The 20234-nt window shown below is 38.6% G+C and overlaps 1 protein-coding gene across 3 annotated transcripts in view; it reads right to left on the reverse strand.

Annotated features, from left to right (window-relative positions):
- Window positions 1–20234, reverse strand: part of IQGAP2 (IQ motif containing GTPase activating protein 2) — a 126257-nt gene that overhangs the window by 60790 nt on the left and 45233 nt on the right. For all 3 annotated transcript variants that reach the window (XM_048053658.2, XM_048053661.2, XM_048053664.2), the window contains exon 3: window positions 904–1060. In XM_048053658.2, the coding sequence (XP_047909615.1) occupies window positions 904–1060 (157 nt within the window). The remainder of the gene's footprint in view (window positions 1–903; window positions 1061–20234) is intronic.

Here is a 20234-nt window from a genome sequence, read left to right on the forward strand (position 1 = left end):
CAGCACTACTATTAAGGAGAACACATAAGGAACTCTCACTTGTTGTTCAGGTCTGCAGGAACACCTGCCCCTCTCTACAGACTACACAAGCAGCATTTATGAGAACAAAGTGGGGAAAAAAAAATTATATATATATATATATATATGTAATTATTATTTTTTTAATAGTGATGGTAAAGGCGCAAAAGACTGAACTCCAGTTTCAGGAATTTTCAAGAGAAGCATTTAAAAGTAGTCATGTTTCTTAACCGTAGTTCTATTAACCACATGAGAGCAAAGCAACTGAATTTCTAAACTCTCACACAACAAACAGTTATTACATCTCCAAAACTTATACCTTTCTGCCCCCTCTATGAACTGATGTAACACATTCTGTAGTGGGGCTGATGCACATGTGTATGTTTCTATGTTATTGGTTATCTTGGAGTTAATGAACAGCTTGCACACATGCCATCTAAGCTTAATTATTGTCAGCTTGATTTTTTTTTTTGCTTGAGTTGTAAATTTGGCAGAAAAAATAAATACAGATCTAATGAAGTGAATGTCCTTTCAAGAGAAGAAAAATCAGGAATAGTCATCATGTTTAATTATTGAATTGTTTTTGGCTCCAGTTCTTAGTTAGGAATAATTGCTTAAGTGATAACCTTTATGTTCTCCCTGGAGCCAGAAGTGTAATTTGTTTGGCTTTATAAGCATTAGGTGGCACTAACACAGTTTTTTTCAATATAAAACATTTCTAAATTATCATACTAGCTTCCTAGTGCTTTGCAACTTCCATCTCATCTTGACAGACTTAAAAAAGCAGTACAGAAAGTGAACCTACCATGCTTGCATATCTTGAAGGGCTGGAAGATGGATATTAATTTTTTTTTTGTCTTGTTATACAGAGAACAGAGTTATTACCTTGTAACGTGCCTGCTCCACATCATAGATCTTTTTGTCTGACACCACATTAGGGGCAAAGAATTTCGCAAGCTTGGCAAGGTAAACACCATTCCTTAAGCCTTCTTCCAGCTCAGTAGTAGGGGGCAGCTCTTCTTCCAAGCAGACCTCCATCCACCTGCAAATACATCATTTGAGAAACATCACTACCTGCAAAATTAGTAGATTTGAACTGACATTTTTCCCCACAACCACTGTACATTTAAAGTCACTGCTACAATGCTCATAATCTATAAAGGAAAAAGGCACACACAGGTTGAGGAGAAAATATTTGTGTTCATTAATAAAGCAGATCAAAATGACTAGAGTCATATCTGCACTGCATGTTAGTGACTCATCAATAACCAAACAACATGCTTTGAAGTATTTACCCCCAAGGGCCGTCTCAGATCTTCTGAGCAGCCCTACACTTTTAAGTAGGCAGTGATTCAATTTGAAGCCAGAGGAAAACATGGGATGCTGTGTATCACTGATATTTGTATTTTAAGAAGTCTATGATGAATGCCAGGGGCATTGAGGCCAGTAGCATGTGGCATGAATTGAGTTCACACAGCTGAGGTGCACTGTAACCTGAACTTGCAGCAGCAGTGCCCACAGCAACTCATCTTCCACCTACAGCAGGCAGCAGCTCTCCACCTTCACCTGCGAACTGTGGTGCCATGGCTGATAGGAGACAAGCTTTTTTGTTGAAACAGCCCAGAGAACCTTGCACATTTGAGGTCTGTCTGGCAAGGACTTGGCTGAAACATTCCCACTGCACATCATTGGAAAGGGCTTCTTGTCCAACAATAACTAAATCCTTCAAGGTGATAAACTAGTTTCCACTTTTGGGATTTAGAAGTTATACTAGATAGAAAACTAATTAAATACATAATCAGTTCAGAAGGCCATTAAAAGACATAAAACCATATATCCAGTATGTTTACACTGAGTAGCCAAGAAACACTGCTACCAAACTACTCCTGAAAATGATTACTATCCCGTTCACTGCACCAGAAGCTCATTACTTTGGTGGTCTAAGTGTTTTGGCCCTGTAATCTTATTCTCATTTCTAGCAGCTAAATAACATTACGATAGTTATAAATCTGTTTTGTACTTTCCCAATATATACTTTATTTTATTGCTTAGGCAATCTCTGCTTTTGATAAAGAGATATTAGTATCATTTTAAATGGGAAAGAACAAAACTGAAGACATCAGTTCACCTTAATTACTGTAACTAAAGCAGTCTTGCTGTATGCTGGGTGAGACAGCATTACAAATCTAACATCACCTCCACAGGGGTGAGCTCAGAAACCAGAAAGCTGGAATCCAGGTTGAAAATGAGCCAATTTTTCCTCACTACAGAGAAGAAAAAAGCCTACTACATCATTTTGTTTCATGTTAAGGCTCAAGACAAATGACCTATTCCATTACACTTTTGGATTTGTTACAGGACATATGAAAGTTGTTTCAGTGAAGCACAGAATACTCAAATAGCTCTTCAGGAAACCACCAGTCATAAATCTTGGACTATATCACGGAAAGCTGCATGGAGCTAGCGTCACTAGGGGAACTGTAGTTTGCAGTATAAAAGCTGCTTTGGTAAGAAATATTGTGTCAGATGTGTCTCTGCTCTGTTCTGCTTCGCACGCTCATGTGCTATGGGTCCATGCTGAGGATTCCAAAAGTTATCTTTATTAATGACATTTTATGGAATAAATAAATACACACAGTAAGGTGAATTGTCATAACATTTGTCTTCAAAACAGGGCAAGGAAGAAAAAGCAAAGAATATGTACTCTGGTTTGTAGCAAATGTGGGTTTTGTCTGAGTCAGTTATCTTTTCTTTCTACAGGTTTTATTTCCTAAAACATGTCTTCTGGTAGAGTGATCCAGGCAGCAGGAAGAGCATGCTGAGTAATGACAGGGAGGTAAGTCACCATGAGCTGAAGCTGATCCTGTTACACAATGAACAACCTCCAGTGAGACAAAAACAAGCTGTATAACCCTACAGCAGAGTTCAACACATTGACATTTTGAAGTGTAAAGAATCCAATGCAATGTTCTTGTCAAGACACAACCCACCGCTGTTGTTGAATTAGAGGAAAGGATGCATTTGGGTGGTTTTGGTCTGGGCTATAAAGGGTCCTTATGAAATTGAGTTATTCCCCAAACTCTAAACAAGGTGCTAATCCAAGGTGAAAGCTGCTTCTCCACGTTAAAACCTTCCACTATTCAACAAAAATGGATTTGAATTTGTTTTCTGCATGGTGACAAGCTCCTAAATTAATCTGGAACCATCCTGTTTTGGACAGTGAGACTGCTCTCAGTGATTCAGTGGGTGAATGCAACAGAAGAACAGGAAACTGTATGAGGAAGCAAATAAACCAGCAAAAAAAAAGGTAATGAAAAGTACAGTTGTCAATCCACCAACTACAGATAAGTACATGAGCAGTCTTTTCAGAAGGAGAACATTAGTAACTCAGTGGGAAAAAAAAGGAAAAGTAGAGAAAGATAAACAGAGCAGAGCTGAAAGATGCATATGAAGAATTTATTTCCACTTAAAGATTTTTAGCTGTAAGTGATATTCATTGCAGAAAAATGCTCTCACAGGTCATCAATAGGGCAACTAACCTACAGCTTTTGGGAATCAATCACCACAGCAGAGAATACAGCTATGGCTGCGTTACATGTAAAACAAGTTTTATCAATATTTGGAAGCTGCAGAACATACCTACTACAAGAACTACTGTGAAGTCCTGCAAATATACAACCACCCTGTTAAGCCTTAGTTATGCTACTCAACACAGATGCTCAACTGTTACTCTCCTGTTATCTGTTATGTATTGATACATCTGCAGCACATTTGCCCCCCAATTTCTTGCATTTGCAATAGTTTTATTCATTTTGCGCCAGTTTACTTAAAAAGGAGTTGTGGTTCTCAACAGAACAAAGTATTACTTGTAAGGTTGTAAGGTTCTGCTTTTTTAGATGTAGTTTGGCAAGTTTATGAATGTTATGTTACAGTGTGGTACTGACAGAAGGAGTAGAAGGAGTAGACTGGAGTTAAAAAAATAATTCTTTCTACTTATGTTTTTAAGTCACACAGAGACTATCTACCTGACAATAAGGATTTATAGGTATCTCTGGGGCATTTATTTTTTATTTGGACTGAAAAAAAAACCAACAGCATTGCCTTTGGCTCACCCACTGTTTTCCTGAACACGTAGTACTGCAGCATCAGCAATAGACTTAAGTCTGTCACAGGAGCTGTTCCCCATGAACAAATAAGAAATAAAAAGGCTATATAAGCAGGGTCTATAATTCAACACTAGAGAGGATGCTTTTCTTCAGTACGAATTTTCAGTATGAAGTTTGTGGCATAATACTAGTATAACTATAAAATGCATACATGCATTTCTACCATTCTTTTTTTCTACAGTGTACACCCCATAACTAGTACTGTGTTATAAACAACTTTAACATACTGTCAGATGCATGCCATGAAAAAATGGTTGACTTGATCACTAATTATAGCTAAACACAAACACCAATCTATGGTGAGAAACAAAAGGAAATGTCAGGATGCAGACTGGAATGTAGACCTGAAGTGCTGGGGTAGCATCACCAAAAATTAGCTATCATTTAAACTTTCCTGCAGAGCTACTAACGCCAGTTTTAACCTTATCATTTTGATTCCAATACATGAACAGGTGTTTTCCTAAGAAAAGATACTTTGGATCATAAATCAGTATACATAAATACACCGGTAAGCAAAACTAACCAGCTTTTATTTTCATTTTACTCCAGTAGTTGCCAGCAGAGAATATTAGCCTTAAAAAATGTAAATAAATGAAAAAAGTTTAATCAAGGGAAATAAGCCTCCAAAACAGTAACTCTAATTTATAGTATTGTAGATATTGACAGTAGTGAGTACTGAGGTGCAGCAGGTACAGTTTTCATTTGCTCTGCTCAATTTTGTTTTTACTTTTGGCAATCTGAGGCAGAGAAGTCCAGCAGTGAATTTCTGGCAAAATAACAATGGTTACTTCTGTGCCAGACCTATGAGCAGTAAACAGCACACTGCTCACCCAGAGACTCCAGTCTCCAGATTCAAGCATGCAAAACAGAAGCAGTATAATGAGATCAGACTTGCAGTTTAAAAGAAAAAAAATGAATCTCATTCAAGACAAGGGTCAAGGGAACTGGAAGCACCAGTGCTGTACTGTGAACGCCACCAGTTATGAAGTTGCCATTGACAGTCTGTGTGGTCAGCAAAACACACACTGCTGGCTGAGGGACTGGAAATGCTTAAGCTGATGTTCAGCAGAGAAGACAGAATACATTGTACAACCTGCCGAAAATCCATCACATTTGGCACTTGTTGGATATAGCAGCAGAATTTTTACTTGCGTTGCCCAGACCTCTTGGAATTGTGCTGCAAGATGTGAATCCAAGGGCACCAGGTCTGTACCTCCTGGGGAACAAGAGACAAGGCTCCAGAGAGAGAACCTCAAAACACTGGATGCTACTATAAAAAAGTCATAGTGAAGACAAGGTAATGACAAGTTACCACACATTAACTACCTCCCTGGCTCACAACCACAGCCTTTCAATCTGTTTTAGCACACACATATTGAGGGGAAATGAAAGTTTTCACCTAAAAGTTACTCAGATATCTCATTCCCAACAAAGACTGAAAAAATTGTGTTACTAGAAGAGAACAAAAAGTAACAACCAATCCCAAGGTAAAAAGTTAGGTTCCAACTTTAAAAACAAACCCTACCACTTCAGACATTTATTTAAAATAAGGATTTTTTTTTTGAAGATATTTAGAAATAAAGAGTAGTTTAAACCATTAGAACTAGAACATTTCGTGTTCTACATTTTTATGCCTCTAGTTTCAAAATCTAAAGATTTATTAAGAAATCTAAGCTCTTTACTCTTTGTTTGCTTTTGTTCTTTAATGCAAAAAAGGATTTATTTTTCCTACTAGCAGTCATGTAGATACTGTTTAAAAAGGAGGCTGAGAGCAGCAGAAGAGCTAGGTGTATTTCTTGGCTAAGCAGGGTGGTGGTGGCACTGGTTTGTTTATAAGAACGTATGTTAACTTTGGAATTTGTTCTCATTAGGCAGCAAGCTTCAGTGTGATACATTTCCTAAACTAGAAGTCTCAGACAAAAATTGTTTCACATACAGCCACATACTGTTTCCAGAACAAAAGCATACAAAATTCCCAGCAATTCCATGAAAATCGATACAGATAATTTAAATAACATCATAACAAGAAGTACGGGTTTTTATCAAATAACTGCACAAGCTTGTAGGCTCCACATAGAGCCTGTGCAAAGCAGTGAGAGCAGACAGCTGAGAGAACCTTTTTCAGCAACAGCCTGTTTTGACAACTTACTGCTGTAGCAAGACACCCTTGAAACATGGTCTGTTAAATCTAAGACTATCGATCCATAATGCAATGACAGTCTCCACTGAGTCTCAAGTTTTATCTACCCTGAAAATATACTTGGTGGCAAAGAAGTCAACATTTGTGGTGCTGGGTTACTGGAGCAGTGCAGAGAAGAAAGCCATGATGGAGGTCAGTAGTCACCACACTTCTCTTATAATACATACAAGAAATAACATGAAGAAAGCATCACAGGGGATGCTGTAACTCACACAAGATCTCAGAACTCTACCGCAACAAATATAATTAGCATCAAATCCTTTAACAAGATTTTTGTTAGCAAGTAGTGCCTTTTTTTTTTTTACCCTTCTACAAGTCTGTACAAATTCAAAGTTGTGCATCTCTGTCCTTCTAGCTACTGTCTTGATTTAGCAGCATCTCAGCTTATTTAAATGATTAAGTCATGCACAATTTTACCAGACAGGATACTGACTTTCCATAAGAGCTACACTGAAAACTATGAAAAAGTTGTTTATTAATTTGTCATGCGTAAGTATTAAAATAGTATGGATCCTACTGTGCATTGTTGTGCTTTGTTGATTTTTGTTGTTGTTCTTGTTGTTGAGTTTTGCAGACCTGCAAGAAGGTTGTTGCAATATTCATTTCCCTGATCAAAGCCCTTCTGATGCAGGTCATTCAATTCAGATGAGCAGAAACAAGAAGCAATGACAACCTGCCCACCTTGTTCAGCACACTAAAGTAGCCATAAATAATTTCAGCAACATTTTTCCACGCAAGATTTCTGCCGTTATGGAAACATCACCATATTTACAAAATAATCTTGAAGGTGTTATAAAATTATGTTTCACAAGATGGCAGTGCAGATACTATTTGTTATTTTAATCTGGTTTACTCCACAGGTCCCCTATGTGGGTTAATCAGTGATTAAAGTCCACAAGGCAACCTGCTGCTCAGGAAACCTGCACTAGAGCCTGTGGAGCATCAGCATGGCCTCACAGGTGGCACAAGCTACTGGGCACCTGGCAGTAGAGAAGTCCTGTTTACTCAGCACTTCTAAGGTAGAAAAAATGCTAGAGATTCTCCAGCAAGCAGTCTACATCCCAACAGACAACAGCAGCGCGTACGCCTGCATTTCATGACAACCCCCGACCTTTGCAATCTGAACAGGCTTTGTTTTGCTGCCTCTTCTGCTTGCACTGACTTTAAGATTTAGCACCACGTATCAGCCACAAACTCAACAACTGCTCCGTGCGATAACAGGCTGAGCAGGGCCAACACTAACAAAGCCCAATCTGATCGCATGGACACCTTGTCTTACTGCCCAGCTCCTGGCCTGGCTCCAGGCTGCCAGGTGCTTGGAGAAGTCATGGAAGAGATGGGGGAGAAAGTGGAGAACAGCCATCTGAGGTATTTCTCCATAAGAAACACCAACTTTTTCTTCACAGGAAGAACAAAACTGAACAGGTTGCCTTACCAAATGAGGTGGAAACCTTAAGCTGATGTTCAAATGTCTCAGGGAAAAAAATACCTGGGTGAAGGTGTGGGGTGAGATATCCCAATTTACAATTAGAACTGTTTTTAATTCAGAAGAGAAGGGGAAAATGATGAAACAGATTGGTCTTCTAGGGACCCTGTAACAGGCATACAAGTTAACACAACTGCATAACATACGGCTTCAGAGTCTAGCCCTGCTCTTTTAAAAGCGATCTCTGTAACAGGCAGCAGAGACTACAGCAGCAGAAACAAGTCTTTCTTGTGTTCAGCACTGTTTGCTCAGTGGCCCCTAGAAAGCATTATTTCAGGCAAATGACAGACTCAAACCATTTTAATGAAATTTCAGGTAGCACAGACGTAAGCTCCAAAGCAAGTCCCACATGAAAACACAAAGGGTCTCCACCTAACCCTACAAATCAAGTAGTGCTTTTTATCTGAAATGAAGGGAGACCAAACTTAACGTGAATTTATCTAAACTTAATGTTTTACCCACCTGTATAGACACTGATTTGACAAACAGAAGCTGACACAGCAATAAAAACATTTTTACAGAGTAGCTTTTGCTGGTGTGGAAGTATCGAAAAAAGTCACTCCTCTAAAACATAGTGTTTGCTTAGAGAAAAACACTGGTCACAGACCCCAAGATCGTAGTTTAGACTTGCTTATTGTACTACCTTGTTATGTGCTACTACAGGGTTTTGTTGGTTTTGGTGTGTTCCCCCCCCCCCATCTCAAACATTGACTATGCCTGCAGTATGGTAGTACAGTTTAATGCACTGACTCAAAAAAAGACAAACCAGCATATGCTATTTCATTTTTATCAATTTAAAGGATTCTACCCTGGCATAACCTGACAGTCACTCAGGCAACCCTTCTGAGGGTATAAGTAGTACAATCCTGATTTGCAGCTGAAGATACGCTCTGTTGGCAAGCCATGAATATGTTCCAGTGAAGTAACCAATAATGGATCCTTCATATAACCCCCACATGTACATCATTTAAGAGCCCTTGTAATCTTAAATCACAGCTACATTAAGTCTTTACCCAACATCTATGCCCTGCCACAGCAGTAATTAATATCTGAATGCATAGAAAAACAGTAGTATTTTCTATAAAGCACCCTGTACAAGATTGACTTTTATGAAGCTACTACTCAGGCTAAACTAAACCTACCCATCAGGGCACTAGTATCTTGTTCACCTTCTATAGAGCTCCAGTGCATCAGCAGATATACTGTTTCTAGCAAATGTAATCACGAACCATAAATGGAATTGCAGCTGCAGGAACACCAAAATGGCAGCCATCTTTGCATTGAGATCTGATGTGCCTTCCATGTAGATATTAGCCCTCAGCTGTCCAGAAGGATATGCTATGACATTTATTTCCAGGTAAGCAGCCAGACAAACATTGCAACCATATTCATAATCAACACATTTCTAGGATAGAAAAGTAAACCACGGAAGTATCTCCACTATAGGTTCAGCATGACAAGCACACATGTTGTACATGTGTTTAAAAACAAGACAGTAATTCAAGACTAGGAACAAAAATGCACAGCTCTACCTTCAGATCTACATGCTTACTTGGTGACTGATGCAGCTGGGTCAGCAGAACACCTCCCAGTGTTGCAAATTAAACAGTGTGCGTGGGGCCACGCAGCAGACCTAAGGCAGAACAAGAACTCAGACATGGCAAGATCCAGGGTGCTGTTCTGACCACTTGACATGTTTGAGTCCACTGGATCTAATTCAGATAGCTGTATTTGTACTGTCTAGCATCTGACAAATGCTACTTCTGTTGCTAGTTGCTTTCCCAAGTACACAGGCACAAAGACCATAAAAAGGACCCAAGAAGTTCAGCTACTAGACGTGCAGCTGGGACTTTTAAAGAAAGGTGCAGGACAGCAGCCAAGTAAGAATTAAGAGACATGGATGAGAGAACAAGATGTTAAAGAAGTGAAAAGACTGAAAGAGCCAGCTTGTGAAAAGTTCAACTATTGTTAAAAGTACTTAGTGTTATGTAAACACTGCAAAACAGCAATAATAAGAGGAGTTTGCAAAGTTTAAACTTTGCCTCATGTCAAAAAGAAACACAAGACAGGAACAAAGTTGAAACCAACACATTTAGGTAAGCAACTCCACACACAGCACCTACAATTAACCTTTTCTATTTTCCTTTTCCCATGCTTGCATAACTAACGCTCTTCTCCATCATTCCCACTTCCATTGATTGGAAAGACAATACTCATCTACCTACTTAATGATATATTTGTAAAATTTTGTGAAGCATATACATACAAGTCAGACCTGCAGTAAATGAGAAAAACATAGGCAGCAACATTTAATGTATATATAACATTTAATAGTGTATAAAGAAGTGAGAAAAACAAGATATTCATGGTCTTTATACTGATATACTGACTGTATTCAGTCACTTCTTTTCAGCTGCTGAAGAAAAGACCATCACCAAAAATTTGCAAGTGATCTGCAGCCTGACATTTATTATCAGATTATAAACTTAGAATTGTAGTACAAAACTTTGGATATTTCAGGATCATCTCATTATTCCAGTTTCAAAATTGGATAGTGTTTTCTACAGAGGTCTGAGGCAGCTACTTGATACTGATTTAGACTAAGGGTGAGACATGAAATTCCTGTACAATATGTAAGTATAAGCTCTTGGTGAAGAACTGGCTACAATTTTGCCTGTGCAAGTCAAGTCATTGAGGACATAACTAAAAAGCATAAAACACTTGCAGGCATTTCAAACATGTCTTTCCAAACAGTATTTGCAGTCAAGAACAAAAAAGTATTTAACAATACACACGTGAAAACTGAAAAATTAAGTGTTAGAACAAGCTAGTTTAGTTGCAAAAACCTAAAGCCTTCCCATGAAACAGCTTATATTAATGGACACAGATACCAATAAAAGTGTCTGAAAGCAAACTGCAATTTAAAAGCTAGGCTAGACAAAAAGAAACTGGTAGTGTTCAGCATGGTAAAAGTTTAACAGCATAATTAATAGTATCTCACACGGTCAATATCTAGCGTACTGTTTGGTGACAACACTTCAGTTTAAGGGCTTTGAGATCACTGTTTCTAACATTTGCACGCACAAGACTATCTTGTCTCCAAGAAGAAACAGCGCAAAATCCTTATCAATCTATTTTTTATCACTAGGTGATAAAAATCTACCATCGAAGTCCAGCATTCAAGTTACTCAAGACAGCAGGAGAGGTTCCAGAAACACTTAATCAACCATGAGCCTGCCAGTCACCAGACAAGATATTACATACTGGAAAAAATGAGCAGTTCTGACACCACTCGATTCAAAAACAGGTTAACGGGGTATCAAGTCTGACTTAAAGCAATGAGCACCAACCGAAAACCCCACTGCCACATGACTTAACATAACAGTGCAGAAAAAACTTCCCCTACCCTGCCAGAAAGTGATTTTCAATAATTTGAATGGGCAAGCCAGTGATCAGCATCCCCTGCTACCCTGTAACACTGCTCCCACTGTGGCTGTTTGCTCAGGGCAACCCACGAGTGCTTCTGGACATTGTGTCATCACTTCATCAAACAGCTGAAAAGTAAAAAGACAGTGAGGTCCCAGGTCAACAGCATTACACACAGTAGTTGCTCAGTCCCTATGAGAATGCTATAAGCACTGGTCATCCAACTGAAACATGAGGTTTGGTATCAACAGGACTGCCCAGAAGGGCAGATGCTATATCCACAGAAAATTTTATTTTAAAAAAGCCTTTTTGTTTCCTGGTTCATGCATGAAGAGGAAATGAAAATGAAAGAAACGTAAAATCAGAATAAAAACTTGGAAATACTCTTTAAACCTTGTGAACTACTTACAGGACATACTCCATGGAGCATATTCCATATGTACTATACTACATATATTACTACAAGCAGATTTCCAGAGACTTTTCAGCTTGCTTGAACCCTCTGTGTACCTTTAGGTGCATGAACTGTGGAGAACAATTTGTTCAGCAGTTTCTAAAGAAATCATTTCTCTGCAAAGTAAGAACTGAAGCAAAGTTAAATGGAAACAAAGCTGGTACAAACTGTTTCAACTAGTACAGCATATCCTATTTGGAAATACTCCTGTACTACCTCCCCCAGCATCTCCAAGTACTTTCAAGTATAGGAATTCATGTAAAAACCTCCTCCATGTTAGAAAATGGAAGTGATGACATTAATTTTTATTTTGAAATCGAAGTGCAATGCAGGACTAGTGCCCTGGCATCATGATCAGTCCCGTCATTGGGAACTCATTTTTAAGCTAGTAAGCCTCACTTTGTTATTTCTGCAGAACAATGACTCCACCTTAAAAAGGCATAAACAGCTAACACACAATTTCACATTATCACATTAAAACGGTTACACGTTACTCTTATTCTGAGACTCCTTCAAAGATATGACAATTGTGTTCAAAAAAGGAATTTAAAAAGACAGGAGAAAAACATTTCAATACTCTGCTGGAGTAACACTTGTTAACTCAGGGTTTCTGATCCATCAAACAATTTAACAAAGGTGGAAAAAACATGAACTTGAAACAAAAATGTTTTAAGTCAATTTGCTTCACTGCCAAGCATATTCATGACCTAGATACTTCGATCAAGTTAATCAGCAAACCATCACAGCTTGTTAACTCTCAGCTCTACACAGAGACTTAAGTGCCTTATGTTGCTATTTTGATATAAGAGTTTACTCCTCATCTCTTATCCCAAGAGAGCACAGCATCTGTACAGTGTTGTCACAGAGGCTGGGAAGGTGCTGCTGCAGTTACAACCAGAAGCCACACAACCCTAAAACTGGATTTCCACTTCCCCTTGTCATTTGTAGTGCATGTTTTTGTATTTTTTTTTAAAAAAATTGTGTATTTTGAGCTACTTGTTGTTGCAGCCTGCAGAGCCCAATCACCATGTGTAGTGCAAGTAGTCCTGTAAAAGAGGTCAAAAGATGCTACTACTTTTCATGAAAGCCTTTCCTGGAACATGCTGAAAGTTTAGCTGCCAACATAAAAGATCAATACAAATAATGCATTGACTGGCCTATAGGTTAGAAGTCAATATGGCAGTGGGATGTATAAAGACACTGCTCATCCACCAGCGCTGGGAAAACAAACACTGCGTGCGAGAGGAAGAGGAGCGCAACTGTCACCATGCCACACAGTTCCTGTCAAGAGAAAGGGGCAGGAAGAGCCAACCGCAGGAGCTAGTAGATAAGGGGAGCAGCAGGACAGATGCCAGGATAGTAAGATATATAGCAAGGAAGAAAAAGCATAGTGGCTTCTCTTGCCACAGGTCTGAAGTGGAGTGTGGAGAGCTGTCCCTTAGCCTAGGCAACGAACACAAAGCAGTGCCCTGACAAAAGAAAGGTTATACAACTGTAAGAAAAATGCACTAGATCCATAAAATCAGATCAACTTGACAAGTATGCACTGGAAGAGCTTGAACATTTCCCTGAAAGTGCAGTTACTGCACAGGAAGTCCAGGCTGGATGGGGCCTTGCCCAACCTGATCTAGTGTGTGGCTGTCTATGGCAGGGGGGTTGGAGTTAGATGGTCTTTAAGGTCCCTTCCAACCCAAGCCGTTCTATGATGATTGGAGGGTCTTTGTGTTCATTGTAGAATTTTCTAATACATTAAATCTAAAATTGGTTAAGAAAATCTTATGAAAAAGAAGGAAGAGACAGAAAAAGAACCTTGGAATACACACACAATTACACTAACAGATACAACTTGTAACTAAGGAATAATTCTGACAGAGTGCCTGCATCCTTAGACATTTACCTTCATCTAAGATTTAAAAAGTATGTCCACAGAACTTTTGCACACTTCCTTTGATACCCAGCCAAATCCTTTAAGCAGCGTATTTTACTTCAACTTTCCATATGAAAATGCAACATAATCAAGGCAACATCTCCATACTCTTTTCTTTCTCCTCAGTAAAGCCAAAATACATATTCAAAGAAACTTAACAGCCCAGTTGCTCCTAATTTCAAACACGAGTTCTACACTCAGGCTATTTCAGGAATGAAGCTGTTTTTGCAATGAAACAAAGTAAGCGTGGTAAAAGTTGCATCTCTGCACAGTAAAAGTAGCCCTTTTGCCATTCTTGCTGTCAAATTCTTAAGCAAATCAAACTTTTGCAACAGAATCCAAGCTTATGATTAAGCATTCAGCTACTTTCAATATGTTTGCTACCAGAGGACTGCAGGTTTGTCCTAGAGTATCAAACCTCAGTCCCTTGAATTTCAGAGCATGTATTCAGAATATACCTGCAGGTATTCTACATTGCAGCCCTGGCTCAACAACACACAGGCATAGATTAAAAAACCCACCAACACTATGAAGTAACAAACTAAAAAGCTGCATTTGAAGAAAAAACACATTTCAACTGTTATGGAAGTGTCAGAACTAGCCTTTTTGTGAAGGGAACTAATAACTGTTCATAGATAAGAAACTAAAAGCAGCACTACCCGAATGCTTTAAGGTAACCTGAAAATTCAGGTATCTATGTTGGAAAGGTATATATAAATGCACACATATGGACATTAAAGGAATGCTAATATCAATGTACAAGACAAGTATTTGAGGGCATGGTGGTAAAGCAAAGCAACCGATTGGGCAAAGGGCACTCAACTGAGAAAACCTCAAATTTTGTCCACCCAGTGACTCAGAATCTATAGAGTACATTTGTTCGGCCTATACCACTGCTGGGCACTTCTGTAAGGAGCAGACAGTCTGCAAGCATGTTAAGGTGACAGTTTACCATTGGGTAAGTAGAAGTGTATGAAAGAAAAAACATACATCCAACCTGGAGTGCCAAATGGGGATGGGAAGTAAGTAGGCTATATTAGATATGCACGGCTCCTACCTGAGCAGCAGGTTGGGTAAACTCACTTAATAGCTACAGGAAATTGAAGTAATTAACAATAACTGTTTTTCTGCTAACACTGTCACAGCTTACGTTATTATTCAACAAGTGTAAGTGATGTTTCTGTGCAGTAGCAGATAGTAGACCTAATATCAAAAGAAATCCCAGACTAATCCTTTTGTCCATCAATTCATTGCTCCAAGTATTTAGTCTTTAGTTCTCTTAGCTCTACTGAAAAATAGCAGAATGTGTCCAGCATACACACAGCATAATGTCCTGTCCCAACTCAAAGATATCCCCCTTGCTTGGACAAAGAGCTGGAAATTATTCTTTTCTAGATAACTGCACAAAAGTGCTTTGTGTTCAGGATGCCTGGCTAGGGAAAGGGTGAAAGCATTTATCCTTCAGAAATAAGATTTTTTTTTTTCCTTTGTAGGTTGATTCTTTTCCAAATATGTTAAATGAAAGACAAGCTGTTCTTTTCATTAACACTCTGGTGGCATATGCAGTCTTAAGATATGAGCAGCTTGTTAGGAAAACCCTGAGTAACTTAATTCTTCATTTATAAATATATATGTTATTCTTGAATTATAGTACATTCCTTTGACACAGCTTACTTTAAATAAACACTGCCTCTGCTCCATTCTGGCCAGCTTTGAAAAAAATACTTTCCTGACACAATGACACTGTACTACAAGCACATCATGTCTTGTGTTGAAGTAATTGCATGTGAGCAGAGAAACATCAATGACATTGAGCAATAAGCAGTCAAGGAAGCTCTAGGGAAAAATATATAATTTGATTTAGATGGAAATTAAACATTTTTCCAAAAAGATTTTTTTTTCATGTATTGTATTTCTAAACTAATATCAGCAGATATGTATGCTAATATTGTCATTATTTACTGGCAAATAATCAGCTCCCAATCTCTATGTTGAGTGTTATGAATAATTAGACTTTCTTTATACACAAGTTTATGTATCATTTCCACAAAGATCCTAATCAAACAAGCGTCATATGCACTTTAAAAAAAATTAAAATGAAAATATTTGCTTGCTTACAGAGCAGCAACACATTGAAAATAACTGCCACATAGCAGTATCCACACATCTGCCTTTACTTTGTTCACCATTTTCTAATAAAACTCCACAAAACTGAAACAGTCTTTATATTGACAGTTACCTCCGTTCAGAGCCCAGAGCTTAGACATTGCCTCTGCATTACCATTCCTTTTCTGCTATTTAGATGACACAGCAGTACAATATGTAAGAATTAAAAAAAAAAAAAGTAATCTGTAGAGAACTGTAGTTCTTTGTCTTAAGTTTTTTTCCAGTTCCCCAGTCTTCTATCAAAAAATCTGTATGACAAGTCTCAATCCTACTTTTTTTCCAAGTTTTCGGCAATCAGCACTGTCTTCATCTTACACTTTTTAAGAAAGCTCAAGTTCTTTATGTAATTTTTAATTCAGTCTCTTGCTGTTCTACCAGGAATCTTACTATAAATTTGTTATTGTAGTAAAATTTATTAGAAGTATGCACTTTTACAAGTACATGTATAAGGTTACCCTGCAACCCCTCAGTCGTCTTGCTTTGGATCCATGAATCTTGCAACAGCGAAACTCCAGTCTAACAGAGTTAGAATTGTTTCAACTTTGTACAGCGTGTGTGAATTTGCATTGCCAGAGTTTTGAGAGAAGAGAGTATACAAGTCATAGGAAAGCAACAGCAACAGCTGATCCCACAGAGGTTCCAATGATTGAGAGTTGGTTTACTTTTCCTTCTATACTGGGAGACCTTCACCAACAACTTTAAATAAGAACGGTTTTATTCTACATTTTTTTATTATCATAAAATATCATCTACTGACAGTGCATCAAGAAATAATGAAGTAGGGTAGATGCAGCTCAGGGCAAGGCTCAGAACAAGTGATTTTCAATAGAGGAATGCATTGCAATCTATTTTAGTTTTGCAGAAATTTTAAGCAAGAAAAGCACTGAAGAAATTGATAATGCCCAACACATTTGTTTTACTTTATTTTTCACCTATTTAAAGCTTAGCACTGTGGACATATCTTGAACAATGTGTTCCTGACCTCTGAAGGATCTACATGAAGATGAACAACATTTGAAGTCCAGTGGTCCTTAATTATTGGTTGTGGAAGAGTAATCTTTTCTGATGTTTCCCTGTCATGACCATATAAATAGGAAATCCTTCTCCAGAAGCAGAAGGCAACCAAATCTGACCTGACCTAACTCCTTTTAAGTTCCAGATCCTAGATATGATCTGGACTGGGGGCAGTCAAAGAGCAAAGACCTCTTTTCAGAAAGATGTTTGCATTATGATGAATTTAAGCTCAACACTATATTTAAGACTTAACAGGAACATCTGTTTGTGTTCTGGTTACAATAATCAGGAGCAGTAGGAGCAGAAAAGCATGCTGCTCCAAGAGGCAGAGCCAGCACTATATCACACAGGGAAATGAAGTGCACAGGCTGAACATGTAGAGTTTATCTTGCACAGTGCTGTGCTTAATACAGGTGGGTCAGTTTACATGCCAGTTTTTACTTGCTGTTTAGTTTTAATACAAAACACAGTGACAAGATGAAGTAATAAAAAAACACACAGTTCAGTTCATTTATCTTGAGGATACACTGTATATGATATTTCCAGGCCAGGGTTAGACATCTGAAAGCATGATGGTTAGTAGCAAATGAAATTCCACGTTCATTCCCAAAGCAACAGAATGTGAGCTTATATATCTGCCAGCAACAGAAAAGGAACAAAAGGAGTATGCCAAAATGGAGCTTCTAAACCATTTATTTTCCCCACCAAAGCTTACCTATTGGCCTCTCATGCCTTTGCCATTTTATAAGCAACAAGACTTTGTCCCCAGTGTTATTCAAAGCTGAATTAACAGCATTTCACCAATCTATACCACAGTGTCAGGGTTGCAGACCTCTTCTGCCAAAGGAGTTACAGCAAATTACTCCCAAGGGCAGCTGTTTTCCCAGGGCCCACAAACAGTGACGGACATTGACAAATATCATCTTTTTGGAAAAAGTAATAGTAGGAAAGGGGAACTCAAAGCAACGTCTCATTTCCATACATTACTTTAGACACTTGCATCTGAAATTGTGTCATGCCACTCTAGTGAGGCTAAGGCTACCATTTCAGGGTTACTTTAAGGTACAGGTGGCCACTGAAGTTAACATGCTTGCCCCTTTCCCAACCCATTCTCTGCTCCTCATTCTTGCCTGCATTTTCCTCCACTCTTTGGCAACAGCCATGCCAGAGGGCTGTGGAGTGAGTGGGAGCAGGAATTGCTGAGATCTAATAAAAACACCACCAGATACGTACATTAGTGCTTGACCAGATGCATGCACTGGTCAGATCCACAGCTTGGCTGCGCAAACAAGTGCTGTGGCACAACAGAAGCAGAAGAACAGGGTTAGCCATCCTACTACTGTCTGAAAACACATTTCAAGGAGCACTGAAGCTTTCTTTACCCATTTTGCACTACTTCTATATTTAATAAATGCATATACATTTATACTGATTTAAAAATTGAGATATGCATCTGATACACAGCTATTTCCTTTTTATTCTAAATAGCCTTTAGTTTGAATGTGGGGTATTACATTATCCAAATTACATCACTTTTGGCAACTATAACAGACCTAGCCTGTGAGTCACTTTCCAAAACTAGGAGAGAGCCACACTACGGAAGAACATGAGATTTAAAGTTTTCTGTGATTCACAGGGACTGTAGAGGCCATGCAAGTCCTGCTGCTCAGGACAGAAGAGCAGCTAAAAAAAATCTCAGTGCTGACTTCAAAGAAAAGGAATATCCTAGAGAAGCAAATGGACAGATACACAATTGTACAGGCCAGAAAATAGGAGCTACATGACCACATGCTTCCCTGTATTGGTTTATAATTTTTCAAGGCATAATAGAAATGCAAGAACACATCAGCTACAAGTTATTTTACCTGCATTTGCCAACTGAGAGTTTTCAGAGCTGTAAAGTGCAATTGCACCAACCTTGTGCACAAGTACTACAACAAGTCTCCAGTTGCCTCAGCCTCGACCAATGCTTCAATTAATCTAAGAAATAGGTGGAAAGAGACCCAAAATCCTATGGAAACAATTTCTCATTACAGTCTCTGTTGAGGAACACTACTAATTATCACAGAAATGTTTCCAGTTCTTCACTGAATCCAGACAATTATCCACCCTGAGAAGAATGTTTCCTCCTTAGTCACTAATTGGATCTTATTTGTAAAGCCAATCTTTGTTTCAAAGTCTGACACAGTTTGAGAGCCAGTGTACTATGGGGGAAGAAGATTAAAATGCCTTTCCACAGCTGTCAAAGACACTAGAAACATTGTCCATACATAAAAGGATGGGATGTATGATTATGTTATTTTCCTTTTCATTTTTATTGTGTTGCTTTGGTAATATCTAACATAAGCCCTTTTCTAGGTATGTTAGAAGCAACTAATCTTATGAAATTGCAGGGTCCCGTGTGAAGTACTTATTAACTGGAAAGGCTAACTATACACTGAGTAACTCACTTTAAATGTTATGGAAATGGTGGACTTATTAACTGCTTACTTTTTGTAAATTTAGGTGAAAGCTATTCCAAAGCAAGAATAATCACTGCTTATTTAAGGCTGCTGTGTATGCCAGGACAAGATGCAGTTTTGCTGCTCTGACATCTCCCCACTTCAGACTCAACCAGCACCACTTCTCCCTTCTCCAATAATAAGGATACCTGAAAATGGCAGATTAAGTGACCAAGTTTACTCCATGTATACATCTCCTTTCTGTGACAGCAAAACTCAGGCTTTTCAGAAGCTGCTATATCCAGGCACTAAAACAACTATGACCATTTTAAATAAACTGGTTTTGATTATTTAAATACACCTTCTGTACTTTATAGAAGTTTTCTTCACAAGGTTGACAAACCAACACAATTACCACTTAAAAAAGCAACCCCCATTTTGCAATATTGCATAGCTCTCTATACTTTCTTTTAAGTCATCTGCTACTTCACCTTTCTGACCTCTAGTCAAAAAGATACTAAAGCTAGTTTACATTCTTTCATCTCTAGCAGAGAGCACAGCATGCTGAAGTACTTTGGGCTCCAGCCACTAAGCACATGGATTTCTCCCAGACAGACAGTGCTGGTTCAGAATTCAGACACACGTGCAGATCTCCTACATGGGCCACAAAGTCCTCAGCAGAAGCATATGGGGGCAAAGTTGGTGCTAAGCCAGTTATGCCCTGTCCTGTCTCCACCCTACCCCAACTCATCCAAAGCCAGCCACTGAGGTGATGTTCAGTCTCAACCTCACTCCTTCACAACAGCTGTGCCTCTGACAACAGAATAGCAGAGCAAGATCTGCATCATCTGTGCCTTCAGAGCCATACACAAGAGAAAACTTGCACATGCTAATCTATTGCATCAACCACGATGTCCCTCTGTAGAGGTGCAAAGC

This window comes from Anser cygnoides, chromosome Z (genome assembly GCF_040182565.1).
Source record: "Anser cygnoides isolate HZ-2024a breed goose chromosome Z, Taihu_goose_T2T_genome, whole genome shotgun sequence".
Taxonomy (NCBI): domain Eukaryota; kingdom Metazoa; phylum Chordata; class Aves; order Anseriformes; family Anatidae; genus Anser; species Anser cygnoides.